A 25,029-nucleotide genomic window follows, 5' to 3' on the forward strand; every position below is an offset into this window, starting at 1 on the left:
TATGGAGTTGCGGCGGCCCTTCAAATTAAAATGTGCAATGCCACTTTCCTCATGTCACCCTGCCCGCTCCCCTGCTGCTAACCACTCCTCTGTTGCTTTCTATTTCCAGATGACCAACCAGAGGGAGGCCTCCACATTAGGCCATGGTAAGACGACGACGGAGGGGAGGATATTGCTCCTGCGGAGCAACAAAGCCCACCAGTTGCTCCATCGGCGCTAAGTTCATCTGGGGTCGACGCTGACTTCCCGGGGTTTGAGGAGTCGGAGGCTCCTGGTCCCAGTGGTGTACAGAAACGCAGTGCCAGGGTGGAATCCCGCAGGCCAGCTCTCCGGAGGTTGAGTCGGCAAGGTCACTCTGCTCAAAGACAGGCAGACGTGGAACTGAACCTGGTGGAAATGTGCAGGGAAACTACAGTTATGCACCATGAGCTTATGGATACATTGGGACGGATCCCAGCGAAAATCAACAAGTTTACTGCAATTGTTGTGGAGGCAGCACGCAGATTGTCGTTGCGTGTCATGAGTCCAGCAAGGGCATCATTGCCAACACACAAGGCTAGTGGCCTCCAGAAGCAATTGTGGAGTTCCAGAATGTGTGGTGTGTGCCATTGATCATGCTGCAGACTCTGGCGCATCGCAGGCACAAGCTTTGCTTCAGCTTGGCAAGTGATGCAGTCCATGTCTGCTTCCATACTCTCTGCGTTCCCCACTCTAACGGGGAAGTGACGGTGCCAAAGCAGGCCAACATTTTGTGGGGAGACATTGTGCTCTGGTTGCTAAGGCCCAGTCCCGTCGGAGAGTCAGTGGTTCCACAACCATGCACCATACACAGTTGACACCCCAGCCATCTGTGACTGGTGATACCGATGATGAGGCGCCCCAGTTCAAAGCCAGACCTTCCAGGTCAAGAGCTGGTCCAGGGCGTCCTTAGATGCCGTCTGCATTGTCTGGCCCCTCAACACAGCAGCCCTCTAGCAGCCTTGTTGTATGCCCTGAGGACTCATTGAGGAGGAGCAGCAGCAGGCATGGGAGTGGGTTGAACGGAAGGGGGGGTGAAATGTTTTTCAAAGACCCATTAAGGGCTAGCAACATTTCATTGCCAGGAATGTCTGTACCATTGTCCACATTGTACATAGTTGTGTGATAACAATGCACCCCTCTTCGGTGGTGTTGCTGCATGAAGCAGTCTTGTGTTAATTTACATTTTGTTCACTGCAGTGAGCAGGTTTGTCTTAATTTACATAGGCTAGACTTTCCACTCAGATCGCTAGGGCCCAAAAAATGGGCGATGTTCCAGCCTTGGCGATGTGTCAGCCTTCACGATCGCTGGAACATCGCCCGTTTTTGGGATTGTGATTTTCAGCTCAGCGATAGCCCAGCGATGTGAAATGGGCCTGGCAATAGCCCGGCGATGTGAAATGGGCCCGCCAATAGCCCAGCGATGTGGAAGGCAAAGCTTCCCTAGCCACGGCCTTCTGCGCATGCATTTTTTTTTGGTAAACAGGTTTTCCAGCATTTCAGGAGGTCAGGAGTCATCCACACATGCGCAGAAGGTAAGGGGAGAGAGAGAGGAGAGAGAGAAGGGCTGTGGAGAGGAAAGAGAGAGAGAGAGAGAGAGAGAGAGAGAGAGAGAGAGAGAGAGAGAGAGAGAGAAAGAAACTGAGCAGAAGTAAACTATCAAATATTAAAGTATGTCCGACCACAAGTCTGCTGAGAGTGGGCAGGAGGTGGAGGGAAGGAGGAGGGCCAAGCCCTTTTCCGACAAAGCAAATGAGGCCCTTCTCATCGAGGTGCACTCTCGGTGGGCCCAATTAACCCGAGGTGGCCATGGGAAACCTCCACCCCGGGCCTACCGCAAACTATGGAGCAAGATTTCTAATGTAGTCTCAGCGGCATCCAATGAGGTGAGGGGCTCGGACCAGTGCCACAAGCGCTGGAACAACCTGGTTGCTTCAGCAAGAGTAAGTATAGATTTTATATTGTAATGATGCAAATTGTAATAATAATTATAAATATCTAGGATTGAAATTAAGCTTGTAATTCTTACATTTTATATATTCCCTGCTACGATGTGGACAATGGTACAGACATTCCTGGCAATGAAATGTTGCTAGCCCTGTCCACATCTATGTTTCTATAGGAATGGGGTACTGAAGTTGCACGTTCAGCCATGAACTCATTGAATGGCGGTGCAGGCTAGAAGGGCCGAATGGCCTACTCCTGCACCTATTTTCTATGTTTCTATGTTTCTATGAACCTGCGCCCTTTTTAAGTCTCTCTGGTTGCTGTCACTTATACAGTGACCCAGCATGGACTGGGGGAGAGCTGCCCTTGCTCATTGTCTGTCCTGAGACACTTTAGGACATTAGCTCCCGTCACTGCCGAGTTCAATGGAGATTGTAGTCGAGAGAGATGTTTTTGTCAAGCATTAGCTCCGAAATACGTTCTTTGTTATAACCGTGCATCATTTGTGGATAAAAACCCTATTAGCATATAACGTTGACGACTGCTGTCTTTCCATGATATTACCTAGTCAATGAGCTTATGCCATGCTCTTTTCACGTTTGCAGAAGAAATTAGTGAAGAATCATTCAGAGCGAAGGCACACCGGAGGGGGCTCTGCCCAGCTAACTCCGCTCACAGAATTAGAGCAGCGGCACTGGTCGGGGGCCACACTCAGTCGGCTACCTGTGGGTAAGGTAGATCCCTCTCTTGCATCACGTGAGTAATGCATCAAGCAGTGTTAAAAGTAATGTAACGTCATTTCATTATAATATAAGAATGATGTCATGTTATGCATGCAGCTATCCTGATTCCCATGCAGCCTCTGTGCTACTCTCAGGTTGACAAGAGATAAGAGCAGGAGCAGGCGATCTGGACATCTGTCCCCTTTTCTGTCTGCTCCCCATAAATATTCACTCCCTTATCATTCTGTCTTTCTCCGACTGATTCAGCCTCCAGAGTTCTCTGGGTCGCTGAATTTCAACTCGGATTTACCACTATATGTACTACCGTGTGATGCGTTATTACGTATCGTCTCTGGTCTCATTTATTGTAGTACTGCTGCTCCTCCTTCGTATGTGAGCGCAAAGCAGTGCAAGAATGTGTACCCTTCCATTCTGATAAGCTCAATAAGCTCAATTGTTATTTGCAGGTCCACCAACGCCCATGCACAGCGAGGCGAGACTGGAAACCCTCCCCCTCCAGCTGCAGGTGACCCTCACCACGGGAGGGGAGGAGGAACTGAGCAGCGACCATGAGGCGGATATCCTAATGGAATCAGAGGAGGATGTTACAGTTGAAAAATCTAGTTAAATTGTTAAATTATTAAAATTATTTATTGAATTTTATAATTGTTGTGCTGTGTCTTCTAATAACGTAAGTTAAGGTAAAACATTAATGCAACTGTTGTACAACAATGGCCAGGCCAGACCAGGCAAGGATAAAACGTAACTCAACGCAAATGCAACTGTTGTCTAACCGTAACTGTAACTGTGACTGTCCCCAATGTAAGTTCATGCAAAGGGTTCATTTATGAGCTGCTGGCACAACAGCTTTGCAGCCGCATAACTCCCACAGGGGTTTCTCCAGTCTTCCGGGGGGGGGAGGTGGGGGTGAAACCATGGATTCATCATCAGGCTGATTGTCCTCCCCGAGGTCCTCACCAGCCTCCTCCTCCTCCTCGTCGTCGTCTGTCACTTCCGCCTTCACTCCTTCCTGAGGTGGACCGGCAGCCCCATCTGGCAATTGTTGTCCTCTCCTTATAGCTAGGTTATACAACATGCAGCACACCACAATAAACTCAGCAACCTGGTCAGGATGGTACTGTAGGCTGCCTCCAGAGTGGTCCAGGCATCTGAAGCGCTGCTTCAGCACTTCAATTGTCTTTTCGACGATATTGCGTGTAGCTATGTGGCTTTCGTTGTAACGTTTCTCGGCTTCAGTAACGGGATTACGCAGGGGGGTCATGAGCCAGCTGGCAAGGCCATATCCTTTATCCCCCAGCATCCAACCATGACCTTCTGGCTGTCAAACAGGTCTCAGATAGTGCTCTCACACAGGATGTGCACATCATGGATGCTGCCTGGAAATTTTGCATTAACTGCCATGGTTATTTGGTTGTTGTTATGTATCTGGACTTGTATATACTCTGTACAGCCACCAGAGGGCTCGTTCCCCGGAGTCCCAAGGGATCTCATAATCCCTTAGGAGCACAGGTATTTAAGAGTGCTTCACAGGTTGGGGAGGCACTCTGGAGGCCTGCAATAAAAGACTAAGGTCACACATTACTTTGAGCTCAGTGTTCAGTCTGACTCTTTCTCCATACACTACAGTTGTGGTCGACAATGAGCTGCATTCAGGGAGTGGAATCCCTTTCAGTTATGAAACACCTCCGCATTCTGTAAAGGTGCTTTCAGGGCGATGTGTAAGCAGTCTATTGCTCCCTGCACCTTGGGGAAGTTTGCTATTCTCGAGAAACCCAAAGCCCTCCTGGTCTGTGCCTCCCTGGTCATAGGGAAGTTTATAAAGTTCAGCCTGCGAGCATAAAGGGCTTCAGTCACCTGTTGAATGGAGCAGTGTGTGGCGTGCTGAGAGATACGACAGATGTCGCCAGCTGAAGCCTGAAAGGAGCCCGAGCGTAGAAGGATAGTGCCGCCGTTGCTTTTACCTCAATGTGCAGTGTGATTCTGATGGAGCTGGTAGGTTGCAGATCCCCCTTGATGAACTGGCATATCTCATCGATGAACTCCTTCCAGAAGCGCAGCCTCCTAAGGCACACGTTATCAGACAAGTTGAGGTAAGATTGCTTTTCCCTGTAAGTCCGTCAGCTGTACGTTCTCCTCCTCCGCCTCGGCATTAGTCTGCCACCTCTTCAATTGGCCCCTTCACTAAACCCTTCACTTAACCCAACCTCAGACACCAGCATGTGAGCATTTACAAGTAATGATAGAGAAGCTACAGGCCCCAACACTATCACTATTATCACTATCACTGTTGTTATAAATGCCCTTTATACGAAAAAAAATATAAAATATAAATTATAAATATACATATAAATAGAAATATAAGTATAAATGTGGATGGATCTATCAGTAAAAGGACCCTTAAATAACTCACAAATTATAAGCCCCTTGTTTAAGCGCCTCCTCACTTACTCCGACGTTCAAAATGGGGTCCGTAGTGCCGAGTTCTGTGAGGAAGGCCAGGTAAAAGCAGCTTTGCTCCAGCGATGTCCAGCGATCTTTTCAGCGAGCAATCAGCTCGGCGATGTGTGGGTGATGTGCCGAAAGTTGCGCTGGGTGATGTGTGGGCGATCACCTCAGCGATCACCTCGGCGATGTGACATGAAAGTTGGGCCGGTAATTTTTCGGCGATGTTCCGGCCCAACTTTCCACTTTTTAATCTACATGGGTGAGGGGATCTCATAGAAACATATAAAATTCTGACGGGACTGGACAGGTTAGATGCAGGAAGAATGTTCCCAATGTTGGGGAAGTCCAGAACCAGGGGACACAGTCTAAGGATGAGGGGTAAGCCATTTAGGACTGAGATGAGGAGAAACTTCTTCACTCAGAGAGTTGTTAACCTGTGGAATTCCCTACCGCAGAGAGTTGTTGATGCCAGATCATTGGATATATTCAAGAGGGAGATAGATATGGCCCTTGCGGCTAAAGGGATCAAGGGGTATGAAGAGAAAGCAGGAACGGGGTACTGAAGGAATGATCAGCCATGATCTTATTGAATGGCGGTGCAGGCTCGAAGGTCCGGATAGCCTACGCCTGCACCTATTTTCTATGTTTCTATGATAGCCTGCCTTTTTGGGAAATATATAGGCATTAGCCCAGTAATCTGAAGTGGAAAGTCTAGCCCTATAGTCTTTAAGGATTGTATAGTTTGTTTTCTTTGGGGGGGGGGGGGGGTGGGGGGGAGAATTGTAAATGTTGCATTTCAATAAAAATGTTTGTTTGACCTTTGCCATTGGTGTCTGGTGTCTCATTCGCAGAATCAAGTGTAGAATCGGCAGCATGGTGGCATAGAGTAGCAGCTCAACGCTGCAACCCCACCGTCCCTGTTCAACCAAACCGGTTAATGATAAGCTGCCAACATAAGGCTTTTGCTGCAGCCACATCTTCATGCTGCCTCCCCTGTGGTTGTGGTGGATGCTCAATGGGTTCCTCGCCAGGCTCCCCTTCCTCGTCCTCCTCCTCCTCCTGAGGTGGTCCTGCAATCCCCACTGACAATGCCTGTCCCCTCATGATGGCTAAGTTGTCTAGCATGCAGCACACGACAATGAACTCGGAGACCTGCTGTGGGGAGTACTAAAAGCTACTTCCAAGCCGGTCCAGGCATCGGAAGCATTGCTTCAGCCTGCCAACTGTCTGTTCGATGATGCTGCGAGTCGCTGCTCGGCTTCTGTGGCAGGGCTCCGGAGCGGGGTCATGAGCCAGGTGGCCAGGCCATATCTTTTGTCCCCGATCAGCCAGATCTGACCTTGTCTTTGGCGCTGAAACATTCATGAGACACTGCTCTCGCGCAAGATGAAAGCAGCATGTGAGCTCCCTGGATAGCAGGCATTCACTGTGAGAATGCGCTGAGTGTGCTTGCAGACCAGCGGTACGTAAAGGGAGTGATATCCCTTTCAGTTTCTGAAGACCTCTGCATTGTGTGATGGTGCTCGCAAGGCGACATATGGACAATCAATGGCACCTTGAATCTTTGGCAAGCCTACAAATCATCCAAACTCTAGAGCCCTCTCATTCTGGCTGTCCCAGTTCATTGGGAACTTTATGAAGCCCATTCTGCATGCGTACAGTGTCCTTGTAACCTGGCAAATGCAGCAATTGTAGCGTGCTGCGAGATGCTCCATATGTCCCCTGCTGCTGCCTGGAAGGAGCCGGAGGCATAGAAGGCCATTGCCACTGTCACCTTCTTCTGGATGGGCAGCGCAGTCCTGTTGATGCTGGTAGGCTGTAGGCCTGCCTATATGAGCTGACATATCTCTGTCAGCATTTCTTTTAAGAACATAAGACCATAAGAAATAGGAGCAGGAGTAGGCCACCTGGCCCCTCGAGCCTGCGCCACCATTTAATAAGATCATGGATGATCTGAACATGGACTCAACTCCACTTCCCTGCCAGCTCCCCATAACCCTTTATTCCCTTATCGCTCAAAAATCTGTCTGTCTCCGCCTTAAACATATTCAATGACCCAGCCTCCACAGCTCTCTGGGGCAGAGAATTCCATAGATTTAGAATCCTCTGAGAGAAGAAATTCCTCCTCATCTCAATTTTAAATGGATGGCCCCTTATTCTGAGACTATGGGACCGAACTTGGTCAACGCCTCCGCCTGCCGAAGTGCCGCCGATGGCTGCCTAGGTACCGGATGGTGCTTTCGGCAGGGTTTTCATCGCGAGGTCCCTCAAAGGTCATCGGGTGACAAACCAACGACGTACGCCACCAATCTGGACAACAGCAGGCGGGAGATCTCATTCTCAGCGGCAGAGGCGGTTGCCGCCCAAGTGCCGCCGGGGATGGAGTCGGGCCCACGGAGGGTTGAAGAGGTAAAAATAAAAATCAACAACAAAAAAAAAACATCTGACGACCTTCAGAGGACCCCATCCAGGTAAGTACCTGTAAAGAAATAATTTAAAAACATTCCACTTACCTTTTTTACAGGATCTTGACACTCACCATTCAGGACAGAGCAGCGGTCCACCGCCGTCCTGCCGACAACTCCAGCCGACTCCCGCCCGCATCAATCTGGCATCTCGGTGGGCGGTCATCTACTTACGCACATCGGCCGTCCGCTGACGTCGACAGGCAGTTCCCGGTGGCTCTCCCCTCCCACCCACTCCAGGCCACGTCGAAAGTGGCACTGGACGGTTCGAGCAGAGGAATGTCGGCAGCAGTGGGCGGTATGTTCATCAATTTCGGCCCCTATGTCCCCTAGTTTTAGTTTCCCCTATGAGTGGAAATATCCTCTCTGCATCCACATTATCGAGCCCCCTCATTATCTTATATGTTTCGATAAGATCACCTCTCATTCTTCTGAACTCCATTGAGTATCGGCCCAACCTACTCAACCTATCTTCATAAGTCAACCTGCTCAACTCTGGAATTAACCTAGTGAACCTTCTCTGAACAGCCTACAATGCGTATATCCTTCCTTAAATACGAAGACCAAAACTGTAAGCAGTACTCCAGGTGTGGCCTTACCAATACCCTGTACAGTTGTAGCAGGATTTCTCTGCTTTTATACTATTTAGCCTGTCAGTATCCCTTTGCAGATTTTTTGTGTCCACCTCACAATTTACTTTCCCAACCATCTTTGTATCATCAGTAAACTTGGCTACATTACACTCGGTTTCTTCATCCAAGTCATTAATATAGATTGTAAATAGTTGAGGGGTCCAGCACCAATCCCTGCGGTACCCCACTAGTTACTGTTTGCCAACTGGAAAATTACCCATTTATCCCAACTCTCTATTTTCTGTTAGTTTGCCAATCCTCTATCCATGCTAATATGTTACCCCCAACCCCGTGAACTTTTATCTTGTCCAGTAACCTTTTATATGGCACCTTATCGAATGCCTTCTGGAAATCCAAATACACCATATCCACTGTTTCCCCCTTATCCACCCTGTTCGTTACATCCTTAAAGAACTCCAGCAAATTTGTCAAACATGATTTCCCATTCATAAAATCATGCTGACTCTGCTTATTTGAATTCTGCTTTTCCAAATGTCCCACTACTGCTCCTTAATAATGGACTCCAGCATTTTCTTAACGACAGAATTTAGGCTAACTGGTCTATAGTTTCCTGCTTTTTGTCTGCTTCCTTTTTTAAATAGGGGCATTACATTTGTGGTTTTCCAATCAGCTGGGACAGCCCCAGAATCCAGGCAATTTTGGTAGATTACACAACCAATGTATCTACTATCTCTGCCACTTCTTTTAAGACCCTAGGATGTAAGCCATCAGGTCCAGGGCACTTGTCCGCCTTTAGTCCCATTATTTTACCGAGTACTACTTCATTAGTGAATGATTGTATTAAATCCCCCCTCCCTATAGCCCCTTGATTAGCCACTTTTGGGCTGTTTTTAGTGTCTTCTACCGCGAAGACCGATACAAAATATTTGTTAACGTCTCTGCCATTTCCCCGTTCTCCATTATTAATTCTCCAGTCTCATCCTCTAGGGGACCAACATTTACTTTAGCTACTCTTTTCCTTTTTATGTACCTGTAGAAATCTCACTATCTGCTTTTATATTCAGTACTAGTTTACTTTCATAATCTATATTTTCAGAAGCTCAGCCTTCTAACGCACTGCGCATCAGAGATGTGGAGGTATGAGCGATGTTCCCTGTAAACCCATGGGGGTTAAGACCTCCTCCCCAAATGTCTGCGACCTCTTCGATTCCATGGCCCAACATGGCCAAGAACCATTCTTCCAGCTTGAAGCCGCCTGCCAATAACAGCCAGCATGATTTGCTGAAGAACGAGTATTTCCCCCATTGTAATCTCTCACTGACCTTGTAAGCAAAGTGTCATGGCACATAAAAGTGCCGTTTGCAACTCAGAGCCTCACACAGCATTCTGCACGCAACCGTAGCAGTCACTAACAACTGCGATATAAGATCCTCCAGCCTCCATTTAAATATGCTGCCAATAGCGCCTGCTGCACCCTGGGACCATCTGTTTTTTCAGTCGTTTCCTGGAATGGTCGTTAATGGAGGCGTTAGGGCTGAAAGTTCCATCCGGGGCGCTAGCACAGCCTTGCACGACGATTTGAGTCATACTGATGGTCAAAACAAAAGGGCGGTAGGTTTTTGTGCTGCCACAAAACCATTTGCGAGACTTCCGGCTGGGCGCCCCGTTTCATACCCAGAAACAGTATTTACCGCCCCCCTCAGCGCGAAAAGAGGTGCCAAAGAGCGGAAAATCCAGCCCAAGGAGTGGGATGAGGATGTGGAACAGCTATAAGATGGGCCCAGGGTGGCTGGGTGAACATCGGCAGCAGATGGCCTATGGCCCAAGCAGTATGGAGAGAACTCCCAAGGAACTGCTGAGCGACTATTTCTACCGTTGCACTAAAACATTTATAAATGCATTTTTGAAATATAGACTTTAAATTAATTTGTATAATAACAAATACTTTGCCAAGCTTACTTTCCATATTTCTGCCTGCTCGATATGTTTACTTACGAGAATTTTTGAAAGTAATATGCAATTTGCTCAATTTTCTCATGCTAATAGAAGGTCCTTCAGCTGAAAAGGTAAGGCCAGTCACACTTCAGGGAAAATGAGAAGTGGGAAGGATAGAAACAGTGGAGGTAAATAGGATACCCCTAGATGGATGGTTCCAAGATCCCAAGGCATTCATTATAGATAGTAGCTTGGCTGAGAACAAACTCATCCTGAGCATATCAGGAGCATTTAAGTGTCACACTGCACTGGAACTTGAACCCATAATTGTCTAAGAGATTGATTGCTACGATTAGTCAGCAACTCCATTATCGTTGTATCATGTCACTATCAGGATGGTAGAAGGGAACTAGATGGTCTTTCATCATCTAGCAATTCCTATGTTCCTAATTATGAAACCAGCAAATTGAGCGATTTTATAAAAAGCTCTTGAAGAGGTTCTCCCCCATTTCAACATGTTAGACATTTTTTTAAAGTAAGAAAAGGATGTACATACACAGAACGCTGATGTCAAAGGGCTGGATTTTCAGCTTTGACGTTTTCGTGGCGAAAACGGAGGCGGGGCGGGAAATTTACCGCCCGATTAACATTTGCGTTTTGTGGAGCAACTTTCATCATTTGGGCCTTAGGTGCAGCGCAAAGGGAGACATTGTACTAGTTTTGCGGCGCAAAAATGGGATCTTCGGCAAATTTAGTGTGGGGCCGGGAGCGCTCTGAAAGAGGCCTTGGGAGGGGGAAAGAATTCACAAAAACTTTCAAAAAAACATTGCCAACATCTTACCACACAAATTGCTACAAATTGTGTTTTCCCTGGCGGTCATCACGGGGTGCCTTTCGCGGCATACGGGTCGGGTGATTGACAAAACTTCGGCTGGTGTTGCAATGCGAGCCGTTGCACACCTGGCGCAGCTTTCCCCGGCGGTGCTTCTAAGCGCTACTGCAAAAACCTACCTGAGGATCGCGTCCGGACGCAAAACAATTGACCGCTCCATTTTTTGCCATGGAGGGTCAAAACGTGGCAAAAACCAGCAGCAAACGATCCGAAAATCCAGCCCGTAGTCTTTGCAAAGCTCTTTCCTTTGTTACTACCTACCACAGAACATTTCATACACTGCTAATAACATGATAAAAAATAGATTTAATAAAAATTACTACATACCCTCTGGAACAAGTTCTTCCAATCTACCTGCTAGTCCAAGAGATGCACTCTGTTAAGTAATTTAACAATACTCATTACATACACATATATATCAAAGATGATAAAAATAAACAGCACAATTACAAGTCGACAGTCCCAAAGGTCAAGCAATTTAATTTTGTTATTGGACTCTGAATTTTAAAGTAAAAATATCTATCCAAATAAAAAAATATGAATTCATCAGTACTAGGAATTTGTTTTTTGGTGATAGCGATATTGTTTTGGCATTTTTCGCCAAAAATACCACTAATCACGCCGCCATTTTTTAAAGGCCTAAGTTTAATTAGAAAATGCGCACAGCGGTAAAAATCGGCATTGCACGAGGATTCCCGGCGGAAGCCGCGGTCCTCGTCAACTTTAGTCTGAGGCCAATTACCGCTGTTTGGGAGGAGGGAAAACACAAAAATAAAATTGCAAAAAACAAAAAAAAATCACAAAATATTCACAAGACACTTAACTATTGAATCGCTGAAAAAAGAATTTTAAAGTAATAACTTTAACTTACCTTTTTACAGGATTTCATACCTACCGCTGTTCTTGGGGCTGCAACGCAGATTTTTCTCGGGCGTTTTTTTCACCCAGAATATGGGTGCGCCAAAAGTCAAATTTAAAGCGATGATGGTATTTCACGCTGGCGGTCCACTTTTCAACGGTATTGTTAAATCGCCACGCAAGACTTCGGTGAAACTAACAGATCACCATTTTCTGGCAAAAATGGCAAAATATCGCCGAAAAAAACAGGCGCATGGTTGGTGAATTTCCAGCCCCTGGTGTTTAGCCATACTGGGAAGGTGGGGGAATGGGGGGCAGGTGTCTGGGATTTAGAAACATAGAAAATAGGTGCAGGAGTAGGCCATTCGTCCCTTCAAGCCTGCACCACCATTCAATAAGATCATGGCTGATCATTCACCTCAGTACCCCTTTTCTGCTTTTTCTCCATACCTCTTAATCCTTAGTGGCACTGGGAACAATCTTGGGCTTTGGCAATGCTGATGCAATGGTACTTGGTTTTGACAGTACTCGAGTGGAGATACTGGGGTTGGGCAGCATTGTGGAATGCGGGAGGACCTGCCATTTGGTAGAACTGGAGGTGGATTGTGGAGCTTGGTATCAATGCAAAGGCAAGTCTTGAGTCATAGACGTTTACGCTACAGAAGGAGGCCATTCTGTCTGTCCCGGCCAAAAAAGAGCTATCCAGACTAATCCCACAGCCTTGTAGGCCACGGCACTTCAAGTGCACATCCAAGCACCTTTTAAATATGATGAGCATTCTGCCTCTACCACCCTTTCAGGCAGTGAGTTCCAGACCCCCACCACCCTCTGGGTGAAATAATTTCCCCTCAAATCCCCTCTAAACCTCCTACCAATTACTTTAAATCTATGTCCCCTGGTTATTGATCTCTCTGCTAGGGGAAATAGGTCATTTTTATCCGTTCTATTTAGGCCCCTCATAATTTTATACACCTCAATTAAGTCTCTCAACAGCCTCCTCTGTTCCAAAGAAAACAATCCCAACTTATCCAATCATTCCTCATAGCTAAAATTCTCCAGTCCTGGTAACATTCTCATAAATCTCCTCTGTACCCTCTCTAGTGCAATCACACTTTTCCTGTAATGTGGTGACTAGAACTGTATGCAGTACTCTAACTGTGGCCTAACTAGTGTTTTATACAGTTCTAGCACAACCTCCCTGTTCTTATATTCTATGCCTCAGCGAATAAAGGAAAGTATCCCATATGCCTTTTTAACTATGTAACTACCTGTCCCGCTACCTTCAGAGATCTGTGCACATGCACTCTAAGGTCCCTCTATTTCTCACCACTTTTCAGTATCCTACAATTTATTGTGTATTCCCTTGCCTTGTTAGCCCTCCCCAAATGCATTACCTCACTCACACTTCTCTGTATTGAATTCCATTTGCCATTTTTCTTCCCACCTGACCAGTTCATTGATATCTTCCTGTAGTCTACAGCTATCTTCCTCACTATCAACCACAATTTTTGTATCATCTGCAAACTTCTTAATCATGCCCCCTACAAAAATGGGACCTGGTACTGAGCCCTGCGGAACCCCAGTGAAAACAACCTTCCAGTCACAAAAACACCCACTGACCTTTACTTCCTGCCACTGAGCCAATTTTGGATCTAACTTGCCACTTTCCCTTGGATCCCATGGGCACTTACTTTTCTGATCAGTCTGCCATGTGGGACCGTGTCAAAAGCCTTGCTAAAATTCATGTAGACTACATCAAACATTGTACCCTCGTTGCTACCTCCCCCAAAAAATTCAATCAAATTAATCAGACATGACCTTCCCTTAACAAATCCATGCTGACTGACCTTGAATAATCCATGCCTTTCTAAATGACAATTAATACTGTCCCTCAGAATTCTTTCAATAATTTACCCACCAATGGGGTTAGGCTGACTGACCTGTAATTACTCCCTTTCTCCCTTTTTAAACAAAGATACAACGTTAGCAATCCTCCACCACCACACCTGCAGCCAGAGAGGATTGGAAAATGATGGTCAGAGCCTCCACTGAAACCTCCTTTTTTCTCCTAACAGCCTGGGATACATTTCATCCGGGCCTGGTAATTAATCTACTTTCAAAGATGCTAAACCGCTTATATTTCCACTCTCACTAAGTTTATCTGATCTAATATTTCACACTCCTACTCCTTAACTACAATGTCTGCATTGTCCTTCTATGTCTAGCAGCAGTGGCTTGTGAATTTCCAAATGATATCTGCAAACAATGTTTTGTGATAATTTCCGAGAAAATAAATCTGTTTTACTTAGATGAATAAATATCACAATTGCTTAAACAAATACAGATTCCACCATCTGTCACTGACTTCACCTCTCTGAAACAATAAACATGTGGCTGTTGTAATTCAATTTATTTTCACTTTCAAACAGCAAAATTCAGACAATAATTTTTGCATCTCTTGGAAAGTGGGTGTGAAAGGCAGATTTGCAACGTGCATCCTTGTGAATGGCAAGCCTTGTTGACAATCATAAACAATTCCAGAAATTATCTCAGAAAATGTAATTTATCTGAGCTAAGAGCCATTAATGTATTTTTTGTTAAAAATCTTGTTACATCAAAATGATTTATTTTGTTATCGGGTTAACATACAGAAAACAATTAATGACCTCATATGGTTGCCAAAATTTGCACTCAACAGCAAATAATTAGTGTTTCACTCACCCAAAACTATTGGAAAAGCAAATGTTGTAGGAAAAAGTGATTTGTTTTCAAATTCTAAATATAAGCAAAGGACAATGTGTGCTGTAGATTTTCCCTCTGAATGGTGCACAGAGCCAGCTGGCAGAGGGAGATCTGGCCCACTTTGAAAACCGGGCCCCCCCAGCTGTGGGCCAGAAGAATCCGGCGAGTGGGGGACGGTGGGGGGGAAGATACATTTTCGGGAGAGGGGATGTCCAGTGCAGCAGTGGCTCAGATTGGTATTGTGGAGCCCTGAACACATTCTTACTCCTCTGAGCTCTACGAAACTAGATTAAAACTAGATTAAAACTAACCTGTTGGGCTACTCTTTGGCTTGACAGCCAGTTGATATTTGCACACTCTATTCAGTATTTTCTTAAAATGGCAAATAGGGTCCTATGTATATTATGCATATTAAAAGAGCATACCACCTAGATCAGGCGGGCGCTCTAGACCGGAAAATCCACCCCATTATATGTTTCAATGAGATCACCTCTCAAAAACAAGAACACACAAACTGAAATACTGTTACACATATAGGTACATGACCCCCAATATTTCTCTGGAAATATCCTGAGAAACATTCAGAAACATTTGAGTAAATTTGACTTTTTCCAGAGTGTCACAGTTGATTTTTTGGAATTTGAAGATAAGTAAAAGCTGCCTATTACAATTTTCAGATCCACCTTAGATATCCTCTCAGACACTTCCGTAAGCGGAGCCTGCATGTCTTATCTTCAGGAGATCACTCGTCCTGCCCATTGTCATATGAAGAAAGATTGAGCAGGTTGGGCCTATGCTCATTGGAGTTTAGAAGAATGAAAGGTGATCTTATTGAAACATTATTGAAAGATTCTGAGGTATCTTGACAGGGTAGATGCAGAGTGGATGTTTCCCCTCATGAGGGAATCTAGAACTAGGGGGCATAGTTTCAGAATAAGGGGTTGCCCATTTAAGATAGAAATGAGGAGGAATGTCTTCTCTCAGAGGGTTGTGAATCTTTGGAATTCTCTACCCTAGGGAGCTGTGGAGGCTGAGTCTTTGAATATATTTAAGGTGGAGATATACAGATATTTGGATAAGGGAGTCAAGGGTTATGGGGAGCGGGCGGGGAAGTGGGGTTGAGGCCAGGATCAGATCAACCATGATCTTATTGAATGGCAGAGCAGGTTCGAAGGGCCAAATGGCCTACTCCTGCTCCTATTTCTTATATTCTAATAGCTAATTATATAATCCAGGGACATAACGTGATCTAAACTGGATATCATGTCCTGCACATTTGCATTCACGTGCTTTTTCAATTTTTTGGTGTGGACTGATAACACTTTTGTGAGATGAAGCTGTATATGATTCATTGAACCTCTTTTTTTGTGGTGAAAGTACTCCCACAGTGCTGTTAGAGAGGGAGTTCTTGGATTTTGACCCAACGACGATGAAGGAACGATGAAGGCGATATATTTCCAAGTCAGGATGGTGTGTGACTTGGAGGGGAACTTGGAGGTGGTGGTGTTCCCATGCGGTTGCTGCCCTTGTCCTTCTAGGTAGTAAAGGTCGCAGGTTTGGGAGTGTATCATCTCTGTAGATGATGCACTCTGCACACCATCGCTGCAGAGTATATCATCTACAGAGTGTATCATCTTGTAGATGATACACTCTGCAGCGACGGTGTGCCGGAATCAAGGGAGTGAATGTTTAAGGTGGTAGATGAAGTGTCAATTAAGCGGGGCTGCTTTGTCCTGGATGGTGTCGAGCTTCTTGAGTGTTGTTGGAGCTGCACTCATCCAGGCAAATGGAGAGTATTCTATCACACTCCTGGCCTGTGCCTTGTAGATGGTAGAAAGGATTTGGGGAGTCAGGAGGTGAGTCACTCGCGGCAGAATACGTAGCTTCTTAACTGGTCGTGTAGCCAGAGTATATATGTGCCTGGTCCAGTTAAGTTTCTGGTCAATGGTGACCCCCAATTAGTTGATGATGGGAGATTCAAAGATGGTAATGCCATTGAATGTCAAGGGGAGGTGGTTAGACTCTCGCTTATTGGAGATAATCATTGCCTGACACTTGTGTGGCGCGAATGTTACTTGTCATTTATCAGCCCAAGCCTGAATGTCGCATGCAGGCACCGACAGCTTCATTACCTGAGGAGTTGCGAATGGAATTGAACACTGTGCAATCACCAGCGAGCATCCCCACTTCTGACCTTATGATGGATGGATGGTCATTGATAAAGCAGCTGAAGATGGTTGCGTCCAGGACATTATCCTGAGGAATTCTTGCAGTGATGTCCTGGAGCTGAGATGATTAGCCTCTAACAACCACAACCATCTTTCCTTGTGCTAGGTATGACTCCAGCCAGTGGAGTGCTTTCCCCCTGATTCTCAGTGACTTAATAAGAAATAGGAGCAGGAGTTGGTCATACAGCCCCTCGAGCCTGCTTCACCATTCAACAAGATCATGGCGAATCTGATCTTGGCCTCAACTCCACTTTCCTGCCTGTTCCCCTTGATTTCCCTGTCGTTCAAGAATCTGCCTATCTCAGCCTTGAATATATTCAATGACTCCGCATCCACCGCTCTCTGGGGTCTTACCAATGCCCTGTACAGTTGTAGCTGGACTTCCCTACTTTTATACTCCATCGCCCTTACAATAAAGGCCTACATTCCATTTGCCTTCCTAATTACTTGCTGTACCTGCATACTAATGTTTTGTGTTTGATGTACGAGGATACCCAGATCCTTCTGTACCGCAGCATTCTGCGGTCTCTCTCCTTTTAAATAATATGTTGCTTTTCTATTCTTCCTACCAAAGTGGACAGCCTCACATTTTCCCACATTATAATCCATCTGCCAAATTTTTGCTCACTCACTTAACCTATCTATATCCCTTTGCAGATGCTTTGTGTCCTCTTCACAACTTGCTTTTCTACCTATCTTTGTATCGTCAGCAAATTTGGCTACAATACACTCGGTCCCTTCATCTAAGTTTTAATATAGATTGTAAATAGATCAACACTGATCCCTGTGGCACCCCACAAGTTACAGTTTTCCAACCGGAAAATAACCCATTTATCCCGGCTGTTTTTTGTTAGTTGGTTACATTGGAGTTTAGAAGGATGAGGGGGGATCTCATAGAAACATATAAGATTCTGACGGTACGGGACAGGTTAGATGCGGGTAGAATGTTCCCGATGTTGGGGAAGTCCAGAACCAGGGGACACAGTCTTAGGATAAGGGGTAGGCCATTTAGGACTGAGATGAGGAGAAACTTCTTCACTCAGAGAGTTGTTAACCTGTGGAATTCCTTGCCGCAGAGAGTTGTTGATGCCAGTTCATTGGATATATTCAAGAGGGAGTTGGATATTGTCCTTACGGCTAAGGGGATCAAGGGGTGTGGAGAGAAAGCAGGAAAGGGGTACTGAGGGAATGATCAGCCATGATCTTATTGAATGGTGATGCAGGCTCGAAGGGCCAAATGGCCTACTCCTGCACCTATTTTCTATGTTTCAATCCCCTATCCATGCTAATATATTACCCCCAACACCATGAGCTCTTATCTTGTGTAGTAATCCTTTATGTGGCACCTTATCAAATGTCTTTTAGAAATCCAAATACACATCGACTGGTTCCCCTTTATCCACCCTGCTCGTTACATTCTCAAAGAACTCTGATAAACTTGAAAAACACGATTTCCCTTTCATAAAACCACGTTGACTCTGCTTGATTGTATTATGATTTTCTAAATGTTCTGCTACGACTTAGAAACATAGAAAATAGGTGCAGGAGTAGGCCATTTGGCCCTTCTAGCCTGCACCGCCATTCAATGAGTTCATGGCTGAACATGCAACTTCAGTACCCCATTCCTGCTTTCTCGCCATACCCCTTGATCCCCGTAGTAGTAAGGACTTCATCTAACTCCTTTTTGAATATATTTAGTGAATTGGCCTCAACAACTTTCTGTGCTAGAGAATTCCACAGGTTCACCACTCTCTGGGTGAAGAAGTTTCTCCTCATCTCGGTCCTAAATGGCTTACCCCTTATCCTTAGGCTGTGACCCCTAGTTCTGGACTTCCCCAACATTGGGAACATTCTTCCTGCATCTAACCTGTCTAAACCCATCAGAATTTTAAACGTTTCTATGAGGTCCCCTCTCATTCTTCTGAACTCCAGTGAATACAAAACCCAGTTGATCCAGTCTTTTTTGATAGGTCAGTCCCGCCATCCCGGGAATCAGCCTGGTGAACCTTCGCTGCACTCCCTCAATAGCAAGAATGTCCTTCCTCAGGTTAGGACTTCCTTAATAATGGATTCCAACATTTTCACAATGACAGATATTAGGCTAACTGGCCTATAGTTTCCTGCTTTCAGTCTCCCTCCTTTCTTTATAGGGGTGTTACATTTGTGGTTTTCCAATCTGCTGGGATCTTTCCAGAATCTAGAGAATTTTGGAAGATTACAAGCAATGCATCCACTATCTTTATAGCCACTTCTTTTAAGACCCTAGTTGCAGGGGGTTTGTTAGCCTTTAGACCCAATAGTTTGCCTAGTGCTTTTTCTCTAGTGATGATTGTTTTAATTTCCTCCCTCCCTTTTACCCCCTGATTTTCTACTATTATTGGGATGCTTTTACTGTCTTCAACCGTGATGACAGATCCAAAATATTCGTTCAAAGTCTCTGACATTTCCTTGTTTCCCATTATTAATTCCCCAGTCTCATCCTCTAAGGGACCAACATTTACTTTATAAGAACATAAGAACAAAAGAATTAGGAACAGGAGTAGGCCATCTAGCCCCTCGAGCCTGCTCCGCCATTCAACAAGATCATGGTTGATCTGGCCGTGGGACTCGGCTCCACTTACCCGCCCGCTCCCCATAACCCTTAATTCCCTTATTGGTTAAAAATCTATCTATCTGTGATTTGAATACATTCAATGAGCTAGCCTCAACTGCTTCCTCGGGCAGAGAATTCCACAGATTCACAACCCTCTGGGAGAAGAAATTCCTTCTCAACTCGGTTTTAAATTGGCTCCCCCGTATTTTGAGGCTGTGCCCCCTAGTTCTAGTCTCCCCGACTAGTGGAAACAACCTATCTGCCTCTATCTTGTCTATCCCTTTCATTATTTTAAATGTTTCTGTAAGACCACCCCTCATCCTTCTGAACTCCAACGAGTAAAGACCCAGTCTACTAAATCTATCATCATAAGGTAACCCCCTCATCTCCGGAATCAGCCTAGTGAATCGTCTCTGTACTCCCTCCAAAGCTAGTATATCGTTCCTCAAGTAAGGTGACCAAAACTGCACGCAGTACGCCAGGTGTGCGGGAAGTAATCACCCAACGTGGGGCTTGAACCCACGACCCTGAGATTAAGAGTCTCATGCTCTACCAACTGAGCGAGCCGGGCTTCTCAACTACTTTAGCTACTCTCTTCATTTTGTATACTTGTAGAAGCTCTTGCTGCCTGTTTTCATATTTCAAGCTAGTTTACTATCAATCTATTTTCTCCCTTTTCATTTTTTTAGTCATCCTTTGCTGGTTTCTAAAATGTTCCCAATCTTCTGACCTACCACTAATCTTGGCAACATTGTATGACTTTTCTTTCCATTTCATACTATCCTTAACTTCCTTAGTGAGCCATAGATGGTTCATCCATCTCGTAGTCTTTCTTTTACAATGGAATATATCGTTGTTGAGAATTATGAAATATCTCCTTAAATGTCTACCACTGCTCTATCATCTTACCTTTTTATCTATTTTCCCAGTCCACTTTAACCAACTGTCTTCATACCTTTGTAATTGCCTGTATTTAGGTCTAAGACACTAGTTTCAGAGCCAAGTTTCTAACCCTCAAACTAAATGTTAAATTCTATCATGTTATGATCACTCTTTCCTGGAGAATCCTTTACTATGAGATCATTAATTAATCCTGTCGAATTACACATTACCAGATCTAAAATAGCCTGTGCCCTGGTTGGTTCCACAATGTCTTGTTCTAAGAAACCATCTCTAATACATTGTATGAACTCGTCCTCGAGGCTACCTTTGCCAATTTGATTTGTCCAAGCTATATGAAGATTAAAGTCGTTCACGATTATTGCAGCACCTCTCTTACAAGCCCGTATTATTTCTTGACTTATACTTTGTTCTACAGTTTGCGTCTTTCCCTTGCTATTGCTTATCTCCACCCAAACTGATTCTACATCTTGATCTTCCGAGGCAAGATCATTTCTCACTACTATACTCATCTCATCCATTATTAACAGAGCTACCCCACCTCCTTTTCTTTTCTGTATATCCTTCCAAAATGTCAAGTACCCCTGAATATTCAGTTTCCAGCTTTGGTCATTTTGCAACCATGTCTCTGTAATGGCTATCAGACCATCAGCATTTATTTCTATTTGTGCCATCAATTCATCTATCTTGTTACGAATGCTGCATGCATTCAGATAAAGAGCCTTACATTTTGTCTTTTTACCATTTTCCCCTACTCTGACCCTATTTGCTGGTGCACTCTTATAATTGTACGCTTTGTCCCTTCCCGTCTCACTCTGGTCATCATTATTGTGTTCCTAACACAGATGAGGCTGCACACAGGGAGGTTAAAGTAACAGTGACCACAGTCTTTATTAAGACACTCCAGAGTGAGGAACAGGCCTTAGGGGCCGGCTTATATATAGTGCTCCCAAGGGATGCTGGGATCCCTTGGGACTTCAGGGGATGCGCTCCCTGGTGGCGGAACATGGGAGTGCATGCTTTACAGTTAAACAACATCACTCCCCCGCAAAAGTCAACATGAAAACTATTTACAAGGTGAGGCGGTCATAGAAACATAGAAAAATAGGTGCAGGAGCAGGCCATTCAGCCCTTCTAGCCTGCACCGCCATTCAATGAGTTCATGGCTGAACATGAAACTTCAGTACCCACTTCCTGCTTTCACGCCATACCCCTTGATCCCCCGAGTAGTAAGGACTTCATCTAACTCCCTTTTGAATATATTTAGTGAATTGGCCTCAACTACTTCCTGTGGTAGAGAATTCCACAGGTTCACCACTCTCTGGGTGAAGAAGATTCTCCTTATCTCGGTCCTAAATGGCTTACCCCTTATCCTTAGACTGTGACCCCTGGTTCTGGACTTCCCCAACATTGGGAACATTCTTCCTGCATCCAACCTGTCCAAACCCGTCAGAATTTTAAACGTTTCTATGAGGTCCCCTCTCACTCTTCTGAACTCCAGTGAATACAAGCCCAGTTGATCCAGTCTTTCTTGATAGGTCAGTCCCACCATCCCGGGAATCAGTCTGGTGAATCTTCGCTGCACTCCCTCAATAGCAAGAATGTCCTTCCTCAAGTTAGGAGACCAAAACTGTACACAATACTCCAGGTGTGGCCTCACCAAGGCCCTGTACAACTGTAGCAACACCTCCCTGCCCCTGTACTCAAATCCCCTCGCTATGAAGGCCAACATGCCATTTGCTTTCTTAACCACCTGCTGTACCTGCATGCCAACCTTCAATGACTGATGTACCATGACACCCAGGTCTCGTTGCACCTTCCCTTTTCCTAATCTGTCACCATTCAGATAATAGTCTGTCTCTCTGTTTTTACCACCAAAGTGGATAACCTCACATTTATCCACATTATACTTCATCTGCCACGCATTTGCCCACTCACCTAACCTATCCAAGTCACTCTGTAGCCTCATAGCATCCTCCTCACAGCTCACACTGCCACCCAACTTAGTGTCATCCGCAAATTTGGAGATACATTTAATCCCCTCGTCTAAATCATTAATGTACAATGTAAACAGCTGGGGCCCCAGCACAGAACCCTGCGGTACCCCACTAGTCACTGCCTGCCATTCCGAAAAGTACCCATTTACTCCTACTCTTTGCTTCCTGTCTGACAACCAGTTCTCAATCCACGTCAGCACACTACCCCCAATCCCATGTGCTTTAACTTTGCACATTAATCTCCTGTGTGGGACCTTGTCGAAAGCCTTCTGAAAGTCCAAATATACCACATCAACTGGTACTCCTTTGTCCATTTTATTGGAAACATCCTCAAAAAATTCCAGAAGATTTGTCAAGCATGATCTCCCTTTCACAAATCCATGCTGACTTGGACCTATCATGTCACCATTTTCCAAATGCGCTGCTATGACATCCTTAATAATTGATTCCATCATTTTACCCACTACTGAGGTCAGGCTGACCGGTCTATAATTCCATGCTTTCTCTCTCCCTCCTTTTTTAAAAAGTGGGGTTACATTGGCTACCCTCCACTCGATAGGAACTGATCCAGAGTCAATAGAATGTTGGAAAATGACTGTCAATGCATCCGCTATTTCCAAGGCCACCTCCTTAAGTACTCTGGGATGCAGTCCATCAGGCCCTGGGGATTTATCGGCCTTCAATCCCATCAATTTCCCCAACACAATTTCCCGACTAATAAAGATTTCCCTCAGTTCCTCCTCCTTACTAGACCCTCTGACCCCTTTTATATCTGGAAGGTTGTTTGTGTCCTCCTTAGTGAATACTGAACCAAAGTACTTGTTCAATTGGTCTGCCATTTCTTTGTTCCCCGTTATGACTTCCCCTGATTCTGACTGCAGGGGACCTACGTTTGTCTTTACTAACCTTTTTCTCTTTACATATCTATAGAAACTTTTGTAATCCGCCTTAATGTTCCCTGCAAGCTTCTTCTCGTACTCCATTTTCCCTGCCCTAATCAAACCCTTTGTCCTCCTCTGCTGAGTTCTAAATTTCTCCCAGTCCCCAGGTTCGCTGCTATTTCTGGCCAATTTGTATGCCATTTCCTTGGCTTTAATACTATCCCTGATTTCCCTAGATAGCCACGGTTGAGCCACCTTCCCTTTTTTATTTTTACGCCAGACAGGAATGTACAATTGTTGTAATTCATCCATGCGGTCTCTAAATGTCTGCCATTGCCCATCCACAGTCAACCCCTTAAGTATCATTAGCCAATCTATCTTAGCCAATTCACGCCTCATACCTTCAAAGTTACCCTTCTTTAAGTTCTGGACCATGGTCTCTGAATTAACTGTTTCATTCTCCATCCTAATGCAGAATTCCACCATATTATGGTCACTCTTCCCCAAGGGGCCTCGCACAATGAGATTGCTAATTAATCCTCTCTCATTACACAACACCCAGTCTAAGATGGCCTCCCCCCTAGTTGGTTCCTCGACATATTGGTCTAGAAAACCATCCCTTATGCATTCCAGGAAATCCTCCTCCACCGTATTGCTTCCAGTTTGGCTAGCCCAATCTATGTGCATATTAAAGTCACCCATTATAACTGCTGCACCTTTATTGCATGCACTCCTAATTTCCTGTTTGATGCCCTCCCCAACATCACTACTACTGTTTGGAGGTCTGTACACAACTCTCACTAACGATTTTTGCCCTTTAGTGTTCTGCAGCTCTACCCATATAGATTCCACATCATCCAAGCTAATGTCTTTCCTAACTATTGCATTAATCTCCTCTTTAACCAGCAATGCTACCCCACCTCCTTTTCCTTTTATTCTATCCTTCCTGAATGGTGAATACCCCTGGATGTTGAGTTCCCAGCCCTGATCATCCTGGAGCCACGTCTCCGTAATCCCAATCACATCATATTTGTTAACATCTATTTGCACAGTTAATTCATCCACCTTATTGCGGATACTCCTTGCATTAAGACACAAAGCCTTCAGGCTTGCTTTTTTAACACCCTTTGTCCTTCTAGAATTTTGCTGTACAATGGCCCTTTTTGTTCTTTGCCTTGGGTTTCTCTGCCCTCCACTTTTCCTCATCTCCTTTCTGTCTTTTGCTTTTGCCTCATTTTTGTCTCCCTCTGTCTCCCTGCATAGGTTCCCATCCCCCTGCAATATTAGTTTAACTCCTCCCCAACAGCACTAGCAAACACTCCCCCTAGGTCGGAAGCCTTTCTTTCCACGGTGGACCGCCTCGGTAAAAATGTCTGTTCTGGTGTGTTGGCTGTGCCCTCGCTGGGTTGGCATGTTGTTAGCCCTGCAGGGCTGCTAGGTAAGCCTGGCCTTGCTGGGCTGTTGGGCGTGATGGGTTCGATTTCCTGGTCCGATATGGTGTCGTTGATCCTTTGGGTGTGTGTTGTGGGTTCGAAAAAGGTGGTGTCTGCTGTGGGTTGTCCTGAGCAGTCTGTGAACCGCAGCCTCGTTTGGTCCAGGTGCTTTCTGCAAATTTGTCCATTGTCTCTTTTGACTACAAAGTCCCTACTCCATTCTTTAGCTATCACCGTGCCCGCGATTCACTTGGGACAATGTCTATAGCTTAGCGCATAAACAGGGTCATTCAGGTCAATTTCCCGTGACACAGTGGCGCGACCATCGTTTACATTTTGTTGCTGCCGTCTGCTCTCTA

The 25,029-nt window shown here is 45.3% G+C and overlaps 1 protein-coding gene and 1 non-coding gene across 9 annotated transcripts in view; both read right to left on the minus strand.

Moving 5' to 3' along the window:
- Positions 1–25,029, minus strand: part of erich2 (glutamate-rich 2) — a 326,385-nt gene that overhangs the window by 239,625 nt on the left and 61,731 nt on the right. For all 8 annotated transcript variants that reach the window (XR_011592662.1, XR_011592663.1, XM_070875669.1 and 5 more), the window contains one exon: positions 11,366–11,414. Coding sequence is in view for 5 of the 8 variants with exons in the window: in XM_070875669.1 (XP_070731770.1) it covers positions 11,366–11,414 (49 nt within the window). In the remaining 3 variants the exon portion in view is untranslated. The remainder of the gene's footprint in view (positions 1–11,365; positions 11,415–25,029) is intronic.
- trnak-cuu (transfer RNA lysine (anticodon CUU)) lies at positions 19,958–20,030 on the minus strand. The gene has a single exon. It is a non-coding gene; the product is annotated as a tRNA-Lys (tRNA).

The sequence above is a fragment of the Pristiophorus japonicus genome, chromosome 3 (assembly GCF_044704955.1).
Source record: "Pristiophorus japonicus isolate sPriJap1 chromosome 3, sPriJap1.hap1, whole genome shotgun sequence".
NCBI lineage: Eukaryota > Metazoa > Chordata > Chondrichthyes > Pristiophoridae > Pristiophorus > Pristiophorus japonicus.